We start from the raw sequence: 15850 nt of genomic DNA, 5'->3' as shown, positions 1-15850 counted from the left end.
CTCCATTATTATTTAGTCAGATGGTCACCAATGGCTGTTCTAATCTCCAGCTTTGAATGCTCTTGCATATCCAATGATTTCTGCCTTCTTGGTTGGCTAAGGGAGGGGTGGGGAAGGAAGGGGTTGTTTCCATTTTTCTGTAAAGGATCTTTTTGTGCAAATGATGCATCTGTTGAAGAAAACCATATTTGGGGCTTACTTAATGAGGGTCTCTTCAAATATATTTCTCTAAGGGTGATGTAAGATTTATGAGAAAGTGGGTTACTATGTTCTTTTCTCAGGACCAACTGTATTGTTTTTTCAGTGACATGCTTTTGGAGACTAATAAACAGTTTTCAGCATAAGAGAAAGCAAACCAGATTTCATATCACCTTGAGACACATAAAACAAATTTCTTCTTCACTTATCACAATGGCAAAGTGAAAGACAAAAGACATGTGAGGCTGAGCAGAGGCTGAACATGATTCATTGCCATTAGACTGGTCAAATAGCCATTGCTGTCAAATTCCCCTCTTATATTCATGGAGGAACATAAGAGAAATACTGAACATGTGTGTGTGTGTGTGGTGTGGGTGTTCAGAAGATGAGATATTACAGAAAAGTCTACATACCAATCAACCTGGGAGTGAATAAACTATTCTGCCCCATGAAATGTGATATACCAAAACTTTCTTAGGAGTGGTCTAAACTTTAGACTTTGCCAACATTGTTTAAGAAAATCATAATACAGAAAAGAAACAACAATTAGTTTTATGCATATACTTTTAATAAAGGACATAGGAAGATAAAGCTGGCCAGCATTTTTCAGTATTTCTGCAGCAAAACACATGGTTTTAAGAATACTATATACAATCACTTTGAGCACATTGATGGAAAAAAAGGATTTGTAGCAAATTGGCAACTTGAGCTTAACTCCTGAGGTCCCCAGTGCCTTTCTTTTTCTGGCTCTCCAATACATTTCATATATTACCAAGACCCAGTCCCAGCTTTCCCGCTGCATTCCTTTGCTGATTTAGCCAGCAGGGTGAAAGTAATTATTTCTTGAATGCATCATATCTTACTGTTTTTCTTTTTCATTTAACACCACTCCCTACTAAGAATCTATTTCCTGATATATTGAATTCATTGTCTGTTTTAACTCATTCTGCTGATAGCTGTGTACCAAGCTGCTCTCCAGAACATTTAATGATTTTGAACACTGCGCACGACACAGCCCTAGCCCTTTTTGGGGAAGTAAACAAGTCACGGGTTACATGCTATTAGGAGCCACCCATTCATTATTATACTATATAACACCCACATGCAAAAGGCTACAATATAATATGATACATTACAGCTATGATTAAAGAAATGCAGATGTACCATACATTGTCAACCTTTTCCTACTGATTGGATGGAACTCATGAATACTCAGAACACAGGACTTGTGGAAGGGTCTGATGATCTTGTTAGATGACCTCTGTGCTTCTGCACGGAACATGTCTTTTGAACCAACTAAGTTTCTTAGCCACTCTGACAGCAGAGATTTTAGAAAGTATAGATGGATGTTCTTTGCTTGCTGTGATTGTTGGACTTTTTTTTTAAAGGAGAGGAGAATCATTCCTTTAAAATATTTGTTCTGATGACCTAGCAGCCTACTTTGGGAGACATGTTTGTGTGGGGGGGGGGGGGGAGGTGTCCATGTGCATATGCACGTGTGTGTGTAGATATGTGTGATGAGACGTGAAAGGAATAAGATTGTTACATTCTTTGAGTTGAGGCCTTATTAAATTTCAGATGCACATTACAACAGCATATCCTCAACATTCTTAAAACATATCTGCTAGAATTGTGCTTTAATCTCTCTTAACCTCAATGCCTATCCTTTGTGCAATTTAGCATAAACATGGGGAAGCATATTCTTTTTCCTTGCAAAAACAGCTCTGAGATTGGACTCTATCAGTGCTGCAGGAGATTATGGCACTGGCTGATGCCATATCATGTGAAATGTATGTGTCACATGGGGCCAATGGAGGACATGCTGCATTATAAAATAAGAGTTGTATAAATTGCATACATTTATACAATTGTATAAATTGTTCAAGACTTTGAACAATGCAAGACTCTTTTGAAATATGATCATGTCCTAATTGCTCTCGGTGTTCTAAACTGCTTCATGGTAATTCCAGTACTAGGAAGCCAAGTTGCTCAGTTTACTGCATGCAGTAACTGTGAATACATCTCTATACTTTTGTAGGGCACATTGTCTCTTTTATCCTTATTTTTCCAGTTGTATCAAGGGAAAAATAATTTCTCTTTCCAAAACATCATTGGAACAAATGGAAGAACATTTAACAAAGTACTATGAATTCTACAAGAAAACAAATCAGCAATGAGGGTATGGAAGAAGGAATGGAGGGAGCATTATTACTTTGCTTAGAAATACTGTTCTGGTTAAACTTTTCATTCCAGTCCGGCAATTAAAGACATATAAGAGCACTAAGGAGTTACGTAGCACCTTTCAGCTTTAGGACCTTGACAATAAGTATCTTCATTTTGCAGGTGGGGAAGAAGAGTACTAATAATTGGGGAATGAGATCCCATATAGCTTATCGGGCAGGGCTCCAAGGACAAGAAAGCAAAAAAGCCAGGTCAAGGTGTGAAAACCTCTCTGTCTTCTTGATTGAGAAGCAACCAGTTAGATGCTGGTTATGTACAGTAGTAAATACTCGAATGATGTATGGATAGGGATACTATCAGAGTTTACAAACTAGTGGGATCAAGGTACTAAGATAGGAATAGGGTTTCTTTTTTCTCCAAGCTCCCAGGTAAAACCCTGATTTATTTGGCCTTTTGAAGACAGTGCAAGTTTATAAAACACTAAACAATCAGCATTCCATTATAGCTCCCCTGAGCGTTATCCTTATAGTGCTTCCCTGTCGCTTACTGACACTGTCTTTTGTGACCTGATTTCTATGAGAGCTAAATGCTGATGCACTTTATTGCATCAGAGAAGTTCTTGATGTCTTCCTGACTTTGAATCATACATAGCAGCTGCTCTTCCTAAACTCTTGGGAAATGATAGAGAGGAAAGGGGAAAGATTGCTTTGATGCCTACTGACTGTGGAATAAGTAATGACTCCCCTATTTAGAGAAAGATGCATTTGTATAGGAATAGAAGGCAAAAATTGTCCATCATAAAACCATGTGGATGGCCAAATACACTTTCAAGGGAAACCTAACCAAGAGAAGTGTTTTAGGAGAGCAGAAAGGGAAAAATCTTCCCATCTGAACATATAAGATTTCATCATGAAATCCACTGTGCATAGTCTTCTAGGCTGTTCCTTAACTTCTGAGTTTGAGGAACAGCCCCTGTCCCTGGGCCCTAATAGATTTAGTCATGTCCAGTGTTCTCTCAAATGACATGTTTATGACAATATATTTACTTTATGTTAAATGTCTCACGTGGTCAAAATTACCTAGGGGGTCCAAATGAATAGGTTTTGTTGTTGCTTTAAGTAGCTAGATTGCTCACCTTCTTGATTGTACTAGACCCCCGATACTGTTTTATTTGTGGCAGGCAACTCATTTTTGCCCAAAGGGATTTTAGGAAGGATAATTTAGTAAACCTAACCATCCCTCTAGCAGCTCAATTCCTTGATATCTGTAAGATCACTCTAACTCCCACTGATCTCTGTAAGAGTTGGGGCTTTTATTGTCAGCAGCTGCCCTGGTTGAAAAATGAAAAACATCAATACTCTTAGGTATTATTATTATTATAAAGAAGCAGCATTAGTGTCCATATTCATTGATTCAGGCACTAGGACTGAAAGAAAGGTTGATTATAAATAAATGGGGAAATGGATGTAAACTATCTTAATGGCTGAGATACCACTGAAGCTTAAAAAAAAGGCGGGGGTGGTGGTGCTGGCATATTACTGTTCAGTTTTCACTAGCTGTACATTAACCCCTGCTATGAAAACACAGATCCATAGCTAATGTCAGTTATGAAACTTTACCTTTTGAAGAATATTATAATTAAACCTGAAAATAATTTTAAAAACCCTTTACAAAACTGATGGTCCATAACTTAGGCTTATGGCATCTCTTTCATCATAAACATAATTTATGAAAAGCTAGATAGCAGAGAAATTAATAACAATAATTGGAGAATTTTACCATAGCCTGGCATTAGAAGTCTTTAAGACATTAATTGTTATGATTAATAAAGTAGAAATCTGATCTGATCTGATCTGGTCTTCTCTGTTGGCTGTGGTGCTTTCAGGAACCTTTGTGATAGAGAACAGGTTTTACATTGTTGTTCAACTCTCAATTTGAGGATCTTGGTCACAGTGAATTGACTTTATCTCTCAAATTTTAGATACCTGATATAGGGATGTTTCAAAGCTCATCAAATATTTAAATATCTATTTAGGGAAACAGCATGATTAAATAAAAGCCTCGGTTTTTAAAATCTTGATTTTCATGACATTACAGCAGAATTTTATATAGATATGCTGCAAACATACATGTTTATGAATGCACATGCATATAAGCAGTGAATGTATGCCGATTCCCCTCATTACCAAAAAGACCCTGTATATATGACTATATGATTTCTGGGGGAATTAAAGACTCTAAGGTAGTCTTATGAGTTCCTTTTTTTACCTGACAAGATGAATATAAAGATATATATTTTACATTTAGGCTTTCATGATTTGGGTAGGATAAGAAAGAAAGAAAAACTGACTTGAAGTAATTGTTACCAAAGTGGAGTTCAGTCAGTAAATTAAATAATTTGTAAAGTCCTGAAACATCTGCACAGCACATATTTGATGGAACACTTTCAAATTGTGAAGCTTTCAGTCCAACTTGGTGTCTTATTTTGAGGATTAGAATGGTTTCAAACATTGAACTCTGTAAGCCTCATGGGAAATGGTGGGTTCTGGAAATGAAAAGAAGAAATTCACAGGTGAGCTGATCAACTGCAAATATTCACATGGTAACAGCCATTTGACAATAATATATAACTGTTTGAATTATGGCTATGAAGAATATGGAAATATTGCAAATATTAAGTGAAAAGGGCAGGATACAACCCAAAAGTTGTATGTGGAACAAAAGACAAGAAATTGACTAAACTGTTGAAAGTAGTGGGCTCACAAGTAATCTATTTTCATTTTTGTTACTTTCTATTTGTATTTTCTTAAGTAAACATATAATAATCTGATAGTTAAAAGTATTTATTTTTGAAGTCTACATGAAAATAAACATGAGCTTTGAAATCCAGCAATTCTGAACTCGAATTCTACCTTTGCCACTTGCTATCTCAGTGATTCCTTTTTTTTCTACTCAGAAGTTTGTATTTGAATGACTTTGGTTTATCTTGAGAATAAATGTGACTATTTATCCCATTGTTAATGAAAGTCACTACAATAATGTCTATAGCTATAGAAAATAGCTCCGCATCAAAGTGTGGAACATGTCACTTGCTTTCAATGGACAAAAATAGAGTATTAGGCAAATAATTTAGATTTGATTTATAAAATCTTGAAGTAGCAGGGTATGGAAATTTATCTAGGAAACAGAAGTGCAGCAATGTTTTTGGTTTATCTTAGGAGATATGGGTTCAAATCTAGACTCCGCTATTCACCATACTTCCTGCACATGACATTGCACAAGATATGTCTTTGACACTTGATTTCTTTCCTAATGAGGATAAATAGAAACAATGTTCTGTCTGGCTTTTGGGAGGTTGTAAGGTTTAATCAGAAACCATAGAATTATAAGTTGATACTATTTCTCCCTAAATTTACAGTAAAATAATACCAATGAGAGCCAGCTGAGTGCAAGGAATTACCTAAAATAGGCAACAACAACCTCATGTTACAGATGCAGAAACTAACAGAGGGTAAATTGGTTGAGTCAAAGTCATGTTGGTACTAAGTAGTAATACAGGGATGTCATATCAAGTCTTTTGGTTCAATGTCCCATTCCTCTTTCTCTTAAACCAATTAGGAAAAAAATTCACAGTATGACTTGTAATTCATTTCATTAGAAGATTGGCATTCATGCATCTGTCATTAGCATCCACTGACAAAGTATTGGAGGCCTTCAGAATGGTTTGGTTTCTTCTCTTATCCATTGACATTAGCTTATTTTCAACTGCTTTGCATACTGTTTTCTCTTAGAGTTCCTGGATTAACATGAATAAGTGAGTGAGTGAATGAATGAATGCCCCTCATTTTGGCTATCATAAATTATTTGAGAGCTGGCCAGTATTTCTGCTCTCATAAGGAAGACTGTATAGACTTCAATAGTAATTTTCTAAAACATTTGAAAAATACCCAAATAAAAGCTTAGGAGTGTTGGTTGGTTTACTCAGCATTGTCTCCAAGGAAACTCTTTCTTTCTTTTTTCTTTTATTCATAAGTGCATACAATGTTTGGGTCATTTCTCCCTCCTTCCCCCTATCTCAGTGATTCTTGGCAAATAACTTCAATGGAACTTAGTTTTCTCATCTGTAAAATAGGCATAATAAAATCTACCAAACAGAATAGAATATAGTAAGTTCTCAAGTAGCTATTAATAGTATAAACATTCTGGAAAACAATTTAGCCATGTATATTGAGTCTTTAAAGTTGATAATAGTAATTTTGCTTTTAGGATTCTATACTACAAAAATGATTATAAATAAGGGTAGACATTTCTGTTCAATGATACTATTCACAGCTTTATTTATAATAGTGAAAAATGAGATAAAATCTTAATGTTGAACAGCAAAGGAATAGCTAAATAAACAACAGCTTCTTGATATAATGGAAGTTACTTTCGATGTTACTGAAAAAAGCAGAATTCAAAACAGAACATAATATGGTCTCAATGTTTAAACTATGTATTCATAAAAAATATTGAAAAGGATGGAAGAATGTTAATAAGTAATCCTTAGGTTGTAGGATTATGAGAGATTTTAATTTCTTCATTTTTTTTCTCTTTTTCTATTTTGAGTATGCTTAATATATTTTTTGTAGACAGGGTCTTGCAGCATAGCCAAGGTTGGCCTTGAACTCACAATCCTCCTGCCTCTCAGCTTCCTCTGTGCTGAGATTATAGATATCTTAATATACTTTTAAAATTAATTCTAATATATTATTTCCTGATCATAAAAGCAATAAATGTCAACACAGAATACTTGAAAAATACAGAAAGGGATAAAGAAAAATAATGATCTATTATCTCACATATTGTTTTCCATCTCCCTTCCTTGTCATTCATCCACAAAATATTTATTGAATACTTACCAAATGTCAGGCACTGTGCTAGGGGTGGGTACCAAAATGTGAACAACACATAATTATTGCCTTCAAGGAGCTTGCAATCCAGTGTGGGAGACAGACAAATAAATAGACTATTACAACACAGAATAAAAGTATCTTGCAATAGTATTATGATAGTACACAGAGGGACATGTAACTCAGTTGTGATTGTTAAGTCAGTTATACCATAATGAACAGGTGATGTGGAATGTAAAGCCTGGAGGATAAATATTATCCAGATAGCTGAGGGGGTGTGGAGTGGAGGAGTGAGGTTGCTGAGGAAACATCCCTGTCATGGGAAAGAGCAGAGGCATGTTTGATAGACTGAAAATAGAGTGTGGTTCAAACACAGAATGGGGATAGGACTGATGAAGAGGAAACTTCAGAATTAAGAATAATGAGATGAGCCTAGAGAGATGAGTAAGGGCTGGGTCATGAAAGGACTTGCAAACCATGTTAAAGAGCTCACAATGTTCTGAGAAGAATGGGGCATTATTCATTTTAGTTGCAGTATGGAGAGTGGACTGGAAGGAGGACAAAATTGGAGACAGGGAGACCTGCTAAGAGGTTATTTGCAGTAATACAGGTGATACATGATTAGAGAAAAGTGCATAGCTTGCACAGATATTTGGGAATTATAATCAACACACCTTGGCAATTAATTAGATGGGGTTGAGGGTGAAGGAGAGTGGAAAACGCGAAATGGATTGGTTTTTTGAGAGTAAAATTGAAAGGCACTTGATTGGTTATTCAGGTGTGGAGCAGAGGAGAGAGTTCTGGGCTGGAGATGCACACTCAGTAATTACCAGCATATGTATGGTCTTTAGCCAAGAAATGGACAGATTCTCTGAGGAAGAACTAGATTTATGAGATGGTCAGGAGAAAACCTAGCAAAGTTTGGGAAGGCACTGTAAGGAGACTTCTGGTGTAGAGGGGAGGAATGTGGGTATAAGAAGTTTGAGAGAGACATGAAAAGGGTTTTCCTTTTTTGCTTTCATTTTTAACTTTAAATTTTAGATGTAGTAAAATTACGTTTGCTTGGTATACAGTTCTGTGAGCTTTTACACGTGCATAGAATCATAACTGTCATCACAGATAGAATGCAGAACTTTCCCTCACTCCTAACCCTGGCAACTACTAATGTGTTTTCTCTCCCTATGTTTTTGCCTTTTCCAAAATGTCATACCAATGGAATCATACAATATGTAGCCATTCAAGATGGGGTTTTCTTCACTTAACATAATGCATGTTGTTACAAGCATCGATAGTTCATTCTTTTTTTTTTATTGCTGAGTAATTTTATTTAACCAGTGTGGTAAGACTAGTCCTCTGAATCCTAGCTAGAGTAATTTGTATTGCAACAAGCCACCATTTAGCTATTCCATGTGCCAGACTACAGCAGAACAAGCCATACTTCCCACAGTTGGACTCTTTGCTGAGAACAGTAGAATCTCTGATAAGAACAAGGTTGGAGTATGCATAAACATATAACTTTCCCAGAGTCTGCTTTTGTCTATGTTATGTTATTTGAGCCTACAATTACTTTTGCTGTTTAGGTGTTTACTCTAAGCTGAGGTTTCTGCTATAGACTTACAGCAATACGAAAAAAGAACTTGGTTGGTGGGGCCCTGGCAACTTTGGTGACTTTGGGTAGATGTAGCCCTCCATAGTCCACTGCTCAGTAAGCAGTCCCTATTAAACTCATTTTACTCATCAAGCTGGACTTGAATCATTCTCTGGGCTGTCAGTGCCATCCCAGTTTGGGATACAGTATTCTTTTATGCATCCCTAAGCAACACCCATTCACTCATTGAAGAATATTTGTTTTGTTTTCCATATTTAGGCTATTATGAATAGAGCTGCTATATATATTAATACACAAATTTTTGTATGAATGCAGGTTTTCATTTCTCTAGGAGAAATACTCAGTAATAGACTTTCTGAGTCTTATAGTAGGTTTTAACTTTATAAGAGACTGACAAACCGATTTTCAGAGTATCTTTACTATTTTGCATTCCCGATAGAAATGTATAAAAGTTTCATTTGTTCTGGATCCTTGTTAGCACTTGATATTTTCATAATTTTTAAATTTTACTCATTCTAGTATGGGTATATTGAATCTCCTAACAGTTTTAATTTGTATTTTTCATAATAGCTAGTGATGCTGAGCATCCTTTCTTGTGTTTATTTGCCATTTGTATATCTTCTTTGATGAACTGTACATTCAAGCCCTTTGAGCATTTAAAAAAATGTGTTGGATTTTTTTCTTATTTTTGAGCTTTTAGAGCATTTAACATATTATGGATATAAGTCCTTTATCAGATATGTGTTTTGCAGATATTTTCTCCCAACCGGTGGCTTATCATTTTATGCCCTTAACAGGGTTCTTCCTAGAACAAACATTTTTAATTTTGTTGAAGTCCAATTCATAATTTTTTCTTTTAGTGTCTTGCTTTTGATGTCATATCTAACAACTTTTGCCTAATTCAAGATGATGAAGATTTTCTTCTGAGAGTTTTACTTCGTGGATGCCACAATGTACTCCCATCCAGCACAACATTAAAAACATAAAATAAACAAAGCTTTATAGATTTACATTTAAGTCTATCATCCATTTTAAGTTAGTTTTTGTATATATTGTGAGATATATTTGGTGTGAGGATGTCCAGTTGTCCCAGCACCATTTTTTCCATTGAATTGACATTACACCTTTGTGTGAAAACAATCAATCATCTTTATGTGGGACCATTTCTGTATTTTGCATTTTATTCTGTTTAATTGGTTTAGGGCCTATCTATCCTTTTGCAAATATTACACTGTCTTGAATCCTATAGCATTATACTATGTCTTAAAATTGGATAGTTTGAGTCCTCTGACTTTGGCTTTCTTTTATACAATTGTTTGGCCATTCTAATTTTTACTTTCCCATATAAATTTTAGAATCAGCTTGTCTATGTCTACAAAAAGTCTTACTGGGATTTTCATTAGGATTGAATTAAGTCTGTATATCAATTTGGAGAGAATTGATTTTTTGAGACAAGGTCTCACTATGCTGCACAGGCAGGTCTTAAACTCATGCATTCCAGCAATCCTCCCACTTCAGCCTCCCAAGTGCTGGAACTACAGGCACATGCCACCATGCCTGATGGTGAGACCTGATATCTTAATTATATCATGTTTTCTAAGCCATGAATTTGATATGTCTTTCCATTTATTTAGGTCTCTTTTATCAGTGTTTTGTAGATTTCAGCATGTAGGTCTTGTATATGATTTGTTATATTTATACTAAGCTCTTTAACTTTTTGGAGTTATTGTAAATGGTAGGTTTTAATTTTAGATTTACAAATGTACATTGCTAGTATATAAAAACACAACAGATATTTGTTGATCTTGTTGCTATGAATTTGCTAAACTCACTTATTAGTTCTAGTAGTTTTTGTAGCTTCTTTGGATTATCTATCTATCTATCTATACATTCATGTCATGTAAAATAGGGGAGTAGTTTTATTTCTTCCTTTCCCATTAGAACACCTTTTGCTTCTTTTTCTAGCCTTATTATATATTAGGACTTTCAATATGATATGGGATAGGAGTGATAGGAAAAAAAAGTATGAAGGTGTGACTAATGAAGGAAAGAAGTACGAGTAAAGTTGGTAAGTAATGAAGAAAGACTTGTCAGGTTAGTTGAGGCTGGAGACCACAGATCTGTAATTTCAGTCATGTCATTTGTAATAAGTAGTAATAGGTATTTATAAGCCATTTTGTAATATTTGTAGTATTTCTCAGCACCCTGTATGTAGAAGTGGAAAAGGTAGACAGTTGGAGTAAATCTGGAATTTGGGTTTTTGCTGGCTAGGGAAATGTAGGTAGTGAGATGAGAATATTGGCAAAAGAGAAGTTAAAGTGTCTTGGGTGAACAGAGAAATAAAATTTTTATGTTTAGTTATATTTTGGCATATTTCTTTTCAATGTTTTTCTATATATATCTTAATGCTTAAAAGTTTTAAATTAAAGTATAATTTTATGTTTTCAAGGTTCATTTGAGTTGCAACATGTATCTTTTTGTTGTTGACTAAAACTACATTGTGTGGATATATGGCATTTTATTTATATGTTCATCAGTAGATGGACACTTGGGTTTTTCCCATTTTTTGCCATTATGGAAATGCTATGTACAAACTTTTGTGTGGACATGTGTTTTCATTTCTCTTGTTTATATACCTAGGAGTAAAATTGTTGAGTCACATGCTAATTCTATGTTTAATGTCTTGAGGAACTGCCAAACTATTTTCCAAAGTGACTGCATCATTTTTACATTCCCACAAGCAATATATGAGGGTTCTGATTTCTCCCATCCTCACCAACACCCATTATTATATCTTTTGGATTACAGCCATCCTAGCAGATGTTAAATGATATTTCACTGTGATTTTCATTTTCATTTCCCTAATGACTAATGAGATCGAACATCTTTTCATGTGTTTGGTGGTCATTTGTATATCTTCTTTGGCAAAATGTCTGTAGATTATTTGCCCATTAAAAAAATTCGATTATTTCTGTTTTCATTATTGAATTGTAAGAGTCCTTTATATATTCTGCATATAAATCTCTTATCAGATATTTGACTTACAAATGTTTTCTCCCCAAAGACTGCCTATTATATGATTCCATTTATATGAAATGTTCAGAATAGGTAGATCCATAGTGCTAAAAAGTAGATTAGTGAGATAGGAATGGTGGCACATGTCTGTAATCCTAGCACTTGGGAGGCTAAGACAGGAGGATTCCAAGTTCAAGGCCAGTCTAGTTTATATAGCAAGATCCTGTCTCAAAAAACCAAAACTTCCCAAAAAGTAAATTAGTGATTACCTAAATATGCGAGTGGGAGGAATAGAATACGACTGATTATATATATGGGGCTTATATTGGGGGGAATGAAAATATTCTAAAATTGATTTTAGTGATGGTTGCACAGCTCTGTGAATATACTAAAAGCCAAAGAATTTCATGTAGTCAAATTATATAATACGTGAATTGCATCTCAAAAGAGCTGACAAAAATGTACTTTTAATTTTAGAGCTAGGGGTCTAGCACTCTACAGTGGTTGTCTAGTACTCAAGAGGCCTTAGGTTTAATTTCCAGAACCACAAAAAAATTAAAATTAACATGGATTCATATAGCCTTTTCACATAATTCTATTAATTATTCTTCAAAATAATTATTTTTAATATTTGTATAATATTTCATCCTAATGATATAGCCATTTATTTCACCAATCTCCTATTGGTAGATATTTAGTTTTGGTTCAAATTTTCTGACAATATAATAAACCTATGATAAATAGTTTACCAACAATAGTTTATCAAATAGTTAACAATCTCTGATTGTTTCATTAACAAGTATTCCTAAAATGCAGTTTTAGGATTGTTCATACAGTCAGATAAAATTGTATGAACATTTTAAGGCTTTTATACATTTCACCAAATTGTCCTAAAAAAACAATGCATGGATTTAAACTTAATCAGCAATGCATAAGAACACCTAATTGAACACATTACCAACAGTAAGTCTGTAATTTGTAAAAATTGGCTGATTTAATAGACACAAATTGGTATTTTACATTATTTTAATTCATATTTCTTTACAGTGAAGTTGAGCAATTTTCATGTTTATTCTCCATTTTAATTTTATTGATTATGTTGTCACATCCTTTGCCCATTTTCTAACTGTTAGTTTTTCTTTTGCTTACTGATTTGCAAAAGCTTCCAAAATTAAGGATGTTAAATTTTGTATGGTGTATATCTTGTAAATGTCTTTTCCAAGTTTGTCTTTTCATTTTGAAGTAAATATCATTTAGAATCAGTATATTTTTATGTAAAAATTATGGAAATAATTTCTTTTTATATATAAAAATTTGAGACAAAATGAAAAAATGTCAGCATGTGTTAATTCTAAGTTATAAACATATGGGTATTCATTTTATCCATCATCTTTTTCTTTAATTAAGAAGCTTTTCAAATGACATTATGTATAACATATATAATAATTTGGACATATATAAATTACTCAATTATTCTCTTATTGATATATTCAAATTGTTTTCAGTTTGGAGATTTTACAAATATCACTGTAGTGATTATCTGAATATGTTTAAAAAGTCTTCATCTCTTGATATGATGTAAAATATTTCTCTGACTCTTCTCTCCTGTGTTCCCAAACATTCTTACTTTATTATCAGAACATGGCTTTGTTATTCCCACAAAGCTAATCAGCTAATTTATTTGGACAGTGTGCTCTGGAAAAGTCATTACTTAAAGGCACTTTTGCTTATTTAGGGAAACACATAAAATGTTTTTCATGGTTCAATATTCATTCAAGATGCTCTAAAAAAGGCAAGTTACATGGTCATTCATACACTAAGGACAACTCCCTAAGTTTATCCACCAAACAACTTTTTTCCTTTAACGTTGTTAACATGTCAAAATACTAGTGTTTCAGAGAATATCCTTGGCAAAATGCTAATGAGCAATGAGCACCATAGATCATTGAAATCTAGATATTACTATTATACAAGCTGTCTTATGTAAATATTAAACATTTCATCGAAGTATTAGATAAGAAAACAGACTTAATTCTTCCCTTTTTAAAACTTTGATTATAACTGAAGCTGCATATTAAATAGGTTATTTTTTACACTTTGTGCCACAGTGGAAATATCATGATTTGAAGTCAGACAGCCCTAGCTTGTAATCCTAGGTTTGCCGCTTACTAGCTGTGTAACCTCAGATAAGTGGTTTACACCTCTCTGGAGTTCAGTTTTTTTATAATTGGGAATAGTATCATTTACCTCACAGAGTTGATGTGAGAATTAAATGAGATAACACACTCCAAGTCCATAGCAAAATGCTGGCCTACACAAAGTCTCATACAGTATGTATACGTGTACACAGCACATAATAGAAGTCTTGTAAGGGAAAGAATTAAGACCTGAGAACCCACAAACAAACTGGTAGGCTTCTGGATAATTGCTAGCTTTCTCATGGTAAAGGAATTGGAAGTCTTACTAGATGAAAGCTTTGAGCTCCATGGTATTTCTAAAGTAAAAAAAAAAATCACCCTTTAGTATTGAAGGGTTTGTTCAATTGGGTTTGTTTACTTGTAAGTGTTGAAAAGAGAAGGCCATTCAGCTTTTCACTAGGTGAAAGAGAATCCCACGTGTAAAACTGCTTGTCACTGATTGCAAATTAGTAGCATTTTAGGAGTGTTGGAGTGTTGGGACGGTGTGTTTTGCTTGTTAGTGGTAAGAGTAGGTTATTAAGTGACATAATGGAGTCAGGCAAAAAGAACTTATTTAAAATCTGTATTATTTTAGAGACCTGGAATGCACCATGGCAAGGTTTATCATTCACAGTATGAAAGTAAATAACCTGAACAGAATGTTTGGCTGTTTCTGGATTCCTGGGGGTCTTTTAGCACAAGTGATGCAAATGTGAGTTTAGAAGGAATAAAGACATTTTTTTCAGTACATTGCACAGGGAAATTATGTATAGAACTTTTGCTTATGTGTGCAATGAGAGTGAAGAATGTGATACCTCGTTCACCAGAATGAGAACTTACTCCTTTTCTATTTCTGCTCCCAAGGCTGCAATCTACGTGTTACTGAATGCACCCCCCCCATCAGAATACTGACCTGTCTGAGAGATGCAGGAAATATGAAAACTGCTACGTTTCTGTTTCCACAGCAAGAGATGATGAGACTTCTGGATAATCTGTAAGATTGAAAAGTGAAAGTGATTGCTATGGTTTGGATATGGTTTGAGCATGTCACCTAAATGTTGATGTGCTGGAAGCTTGGTACTCAGTGTGGTGGTGTTGAGGTGGTAGAACTTTTAAGAGGAGGGGCCTAGTGAAAGGTGATTAGATTGTTGGGGGTTCTGCCCTCATAAGGGGATAATGTAGTTCTTGTGGAACCTTGGCTAATTCTTTTAAGAGCAGGTTCTTGTAAAGCAAGGCCACTCCAGGTGCTTGGATCCTTCTAACATGGCCATTTCTCTACCATGTTGTAATAGAGCTAGAGGGCCTTTGCCATGTCACTGGCACCATACTGTTTATGACATTCTAGCCACCAGAATTGGGAGCCAAACAAACCACTTTAATTTATAAAGTACCTACCCTCAGGTAATTTGTTACAGTAACAGAAAATGGACTAAGATGGTGATCAAATGCTTCTGTGTCTTATGTGGGTAACTATTCATTTAGTGGCATTTTTCCTTCTTGTCCAATCCCTGGAGGAAGGCAGATATCTACAAATCTCTAAAAACTGGTGTGCTACATGGAGGCATTTACAAACAGCTCAGACATTTACATTCTAAGAGCAATAGGCCTGCTATACTATGAATAGAATTATTCCATTTATCAGCATTATCTGATCCATAATATTGGCTGGTATTTGACTTAAATAGCTGTGATGGCAGCTCAACATCATCTGGCTTTAATGGAATGTTTTGGGTCTTGCTACTCACAAAATTACCCTGTCTTGCTGTTATTTCACTGGA

At 34.6% G+C, this 15850-nt stretch overlaps 1 protein-coding gene across 1 annotated transcript in view; it reads right to left on the bottom strand.

Moving 5' to 3' along the window:
* Window positions 1–732: 732 nt before the first annotated feature.
* The window catches only part of Zdhhc15 (zDHHC palmitoyltransferase 15), a 104245-nt gene continuing 89127 nt past the window's right edge, over window positions 733–15850 (bottom strand). Inside the window, exons 11-12 of the mRNA XM_020160423.2 lie at window positions 14986–15064; window positions 733–4924 (exon numbers count right to left, since the gene is read on the bottom strand). Of these exons, the coding sequence (XP_020016012.2) occupies window positions 15018–15064 (47 nt within the window). The 3' untranslated portion in view covers window positions 733–4924; window positions 14986–15017. The remainder of the gene's footprint in view (window positions 4925–14985; window positions 15065–15850) is intronic.

This window comes from Castor canadensis, chromosome X (genome assembly GCF_047511655.1).
Source record: "Castor canadensis chromosome X, mCasCan1.hap1v2, whole genome shotgun sequence".
NCBI classification, from domain to species: Eukaryota; Metazoa; Chordata; class Mammalia; order Rodentia; family Castoridae; genus Castor; species Castor canadensis.
The sequence above is the reverse complement of the archived record's forward strand: the minus strand, read 5'-3'. Positions and strand labels throughout refer to the sequence as shown.